At 35.7% G+C, this 4,174-nt stretch overlaps 1 protein-coding gene across 1 annotated transcript; it reads right to left on the bottom strand.

Moving 5' to 3' along the window:
• Window positions 1-1,562: 1,562 nt before the first annotated feature.
• On the bottom strand, window positions 1,563-3,657 carry LOC107699637 (alpha-(1,3)-fucosyltransferase 9-like). The gene is made up of 2 exons (XM_016500954.1): window positions 3,549-3,657; window positions 1,563-3,312 (listed from the first exon to the last, which is right to left on the bottom strand). The coding sequence occupies exons 1-2, from the start codon at window positions 3,587-3,589 to the stop codon at window positions 2,211-2,213; spliced, it is 1,143 nt and encodes a 380-aa protein (XP_016356440.1). The 5' UTR covers window positions 3,590-3,657; the 3' UTR covers window positions 1,563-2,210.
• Between the last annotated feature and the right edge of the window lie 517 nt (window positions 3,658-4,174).

The raw sequence follows: 4,174 nt of genomic DNA, 5'->3' as shown, positions 1-4,174 counted from the left end.
TAACACACCTCACTGAAAAAAATAATATGTAGTGTTGTAAAATATATTAAATTAACCATCATAAGGACTACTTGTAATATTAAAATTCAAAGAGAACAACAATTTGTACACATTGAATTCTTGTGATTAATGAACTGCGTGGGAAGAGTAACTCTTATTAATATATACTTTTAGTATTTACATGTTTTATAGTCATTGCACATACATCTAAAAATATTGAGTAAATTTTAATCTAATCCGCGCATCTGTGTTATGACCCGGTCTTTGAATCAGGGCGGGACGGTTGGGCTTGTCATGGAGGTGATGCATGGCTGGATTTTCTCGTGTTTAAGGTAAGTTTGCCTTTCTGTTTCAGATTTCTGATTTGTCATACATTGGTCCGTGTGCATTTCGATAGTTTGATTCTTGTTTACTTGACTCATTATACATTAACGTTCATGGGTCATTCCTGGTATCCAGTAACATTTTGGCTTCATAATTTTTGGGAAAAAAGGTACATGATTTTAGCATTCTACCAAAATAGTGGCATGTTAACCACTAGAAATACATATCAAGCTCAGGGACTCAAAAGATAATAATTATGGGTAGATTGTTCAGACACTGGCTGTGAAAGTATACCACTCTGTTAGGGACACATACCTAGTTATCACAAAATGTTAATAATGTAAATGTTAAACAATGAGCTTTTCTTGGATAGTATATGCCCCTTATGCCATAATAGTATTTTCTATTCTTGAAACAATAACAAAACAATTATTGATGAATAGAATATATCTTGATTATTAAGAACAGGTACTTTTTGTGCCCATTTTTGCCAACAGGATGGTAAATAATACAAATGTTTTGCTCAAAAACATATATATGCTGTTAATGCTCCTCACCTCACAAAATAAAACAAAAGTATGCCAAACATTTAATGTTGCTGTCAAATTATTATTATTTAAAATGACTACAGGTAAAATGATAACAGGGTGCATAACAGGGTGTAACACCAGTGTTGTGATGGTATTCAACTTAATTGAACATTTAAGTGTAAAGCCTCTCGTGCAAGTCCAGTCTTGTCAGTTAAATCTTTTCTTTTACTCAAGCGATCTGTAATTTGTTGTATATAACATTGTTGTTATTTTATGTATTCTTCACCGCATAATATGGGGAGGAAGACAGACTGATGGTTTTTATGTTGGATGCAGTTTTGGTTATATCTAGCTCTGACAGGTTAAAGCCTCATCTTTTTCTGTTCGTTAGGTTATTGTCTTTCTATATTTTATACATCCTGAAGTCAAAACTGTGTATGGTGCAGCAAATGCAGTTCATGTTGGTAATGGAGATTGAATTGTATTACAGCAGTGGTTCCCAACCCTGGTCCTGGAGGCACCCCAACACTGCGCATTTTGCATGTCTCCTTTCTCTGACACACCAATTTCAGATCTTGGAGTCTCTACTAATCAGCTGATGACCTGAATCAGGTGTGTTTCATTAAGGAGACATGCAAAACGTGTAGTGTTGGGGTGCCTCCAGGACCAGGGTTGGGAACCACTGTATTACAGAACAGCAGACACCAAGTAGCATTCAGTCATACTTTATTTTTTATCTTTTCAATAGACCAATTATTACCATTCTAAACCAGTGGAGATATGCATGTTTTGTTGATTAATGCCATGACACTTTTTTACTGAATGCACCTTTAAAACCTTGTGTCCAGACTTTACTAGGTCATGTGAATGTGACTGACTCACTTTTATTTATGTTGGAAAAATGAACAGTTTAATTGTATTTTAGTTGTGCGATTTCTGATAAAGGTATAAACCAGTAAAATTACTTAAAATGTGTTTTTAGAAGATTTACTTCTCGTAAAAATTTGCTCTAACATATTTTAAGTAAATTTTATTGCTCTAATATCAACAAGTTCTGTCAAAATCAATGAATCGTGTGCATTTATTATTGGTTTGTGCTGAGAAAATGAGTGTTATCATAAATAAAACAAATGAGCATATTATTATTTACATGTATTTCTTCAAGGACAAACATCTTCACTTAATTACCAGGTCATCCAAGCAATGATTAATTATTAAAATACTTTCACCAAAATGGTTACAAAATCTAATATCAAAAGTGACAGTTTGTATATAAATATATATATATATATAAAAGAATCTATTTCATAAACTTTGTAGTCAGTGTCTGGTGATGTAAGAATACCTGAGGTGACATTAACTGAAGTACCAATTATAGAGATCATGAGCTTCTTTATATTCCCTGCGTCGTGCGATATAGTCACAGGCAGTGCAAATAGCCAGAATAAACTCTTGTCTCTGCAATATTAAATGAGGACTTGGAGTGAGATGTTTCCTCCAGTTAAAGTACTTGCGATATGCATCTTCATCCTTGTCCAGCTGAAGCAGATATTCGGCTAGTGACTTTGGATCTGGGAAGTCATCGACATGAATGAAGGACTCGGCAGGAACAAAGTTCTCATAGTTTCTTCTCAGAGGACCCAACACCACAGGGACGGTACCTGCCGCGAGTGGCCCATTTAACTTCTCAGTGATGTAGTCTTTGTGGATGGAGTTCTCAAAGGCAAGGTAAAATTTGCAACTAGCCATGGTTGGATAGTAGTCGTCGTAACCCAGAAACCTTGAATAAGCCTTTCCGAACAAAATCACTTGGATGTATTTGCTGAATTCCCTGTAAAAAACGTTCCTTGTGTCAACACCAGTTGATGGATCCTTGTTACTTACAATCCAACACACCAGTTTGTCCTTTTTGGGAATTACAAAATCCTCATTAGGTTTTTTCCTGGTGATCAAGCGCATCCGTACAGGAATATCAGCATCCTGTCTGTAGCTGAGAGTGAGATTGAACAGGTTTTCCAGACCTGGGATCCTTTTGGTGTTGGTTGGTGATTCCAAATGCAACCAAATCCACCTTTGGAACGGAGGACGAGGAGATGGAGGAAGGTTGGACAGATCAGTGATGGCTCTATGATAAACAATGACATTATCTGCACTGTTGTAGAGAGCTCTATCATCCGTCAGTTGACAACTATCAATATTGTAAAACTTTTTGCAGTCACTGAAATCAAACCTATAATTTTCAGGCCAAACCCATAACAGAAGTACAGGTTTCTCCTCTGCTTTATCAGTAAGAGAGTTGCTAGTCTTGGCATATTGGACTGGTCTAAAAACTGGAGGTGGACATTTGTTTGAAGGCGAGAACCAGAAAAACACAACGCCCAGAGAGATGACACCTGCCAACGTCACTATTACACCCAGACGTAACAGCGATGGGCCATTTGTGTTTGACATTTTTGATCTAAAGAGGTAGAAAAAAAACGTTTATTCACTTTTACAAACAAGAATTAAAAGAAATGCTTCAATAAAAACACTGTAGAATCAGTTCACACTTTTGTGTGAGACAAAAGCTACCAAAGTGAAAGTTAATCATTGTCTTGTAACAAAATATAAAATTTTAACTTTGACCACTTTATTCTGGTAAAATTATATTCAAATTTCGTTTTTTGAAACAAAGTATTTAATTCACTTCCTCACCTGATTAAAGAAGAAATCAAATCTGCTATTTGGTGTCCCATATAAAGCCGATGTCTGATGATTACTCTAAATAGACAGAAACATGGAAGAGAGTTTCTTCAAAGCATGATTCCCGAGCTTAAAGAAAGAATAAAAAACTGTGTTGTTTTGTGATTTGCCACACCTGGAGGAAGTGCCAATGACTGAGAAGAGACATGACATGGACCAATCACAATTCAGTATGCAAATATCACTATGACACCAACCCTTCCAGTTAGTCCTCTAAACAAACAAACACACCTGAACCAGTTCATGAAGATTCACCATCTGCAAGCAGCAAGTATCCTGGTTAAAGCACTGTATCCTAATAAAACATGTTGCCTTAAACATGAGTCAAATAGAAGACTATAAGTTAATTATTGTATAAATATACACAGAAGCAGCATGTTTAAACATCATTTAGAACTTTTGGCCAGCAGGTGGCGTTTGCAGTACCCGCATGACATGAGATAACCAATCATAAACGAATTTCAAGGAATAATATAAAACTAAAGCAAAGCTACAAGTCTGAACATGTTCTGGTTCCAGTGTGAGGTTCATTTTAGAAATTCCATTCAAATTAAATATACAGACACACTACACTGTTT

The sequence above is a fragment of the Sinocyclocheilus anshuiensis genome, unplaced genomic scaffold (assembly GCF_001515605.1).
Source record: "Sinocyclocheilus anshuiensis isolate Anshui unplaced genomic scaffold, SAMN03320099.WGS_v1.1 scaffold714, whole genome shotgun sequence".
Lineage (NCBI taxonomy): Eukaryota > Metazoa > Chordata > Actinopteri > Cypriniformes > Cyprinidae > Sinocyclocheilus > Sinocyclocheilus anshuiensis.
Note: the sequence above shows the minus strand (reverse complement) of the source record. Positions and strands in the feature narration are given on the sequence as shown.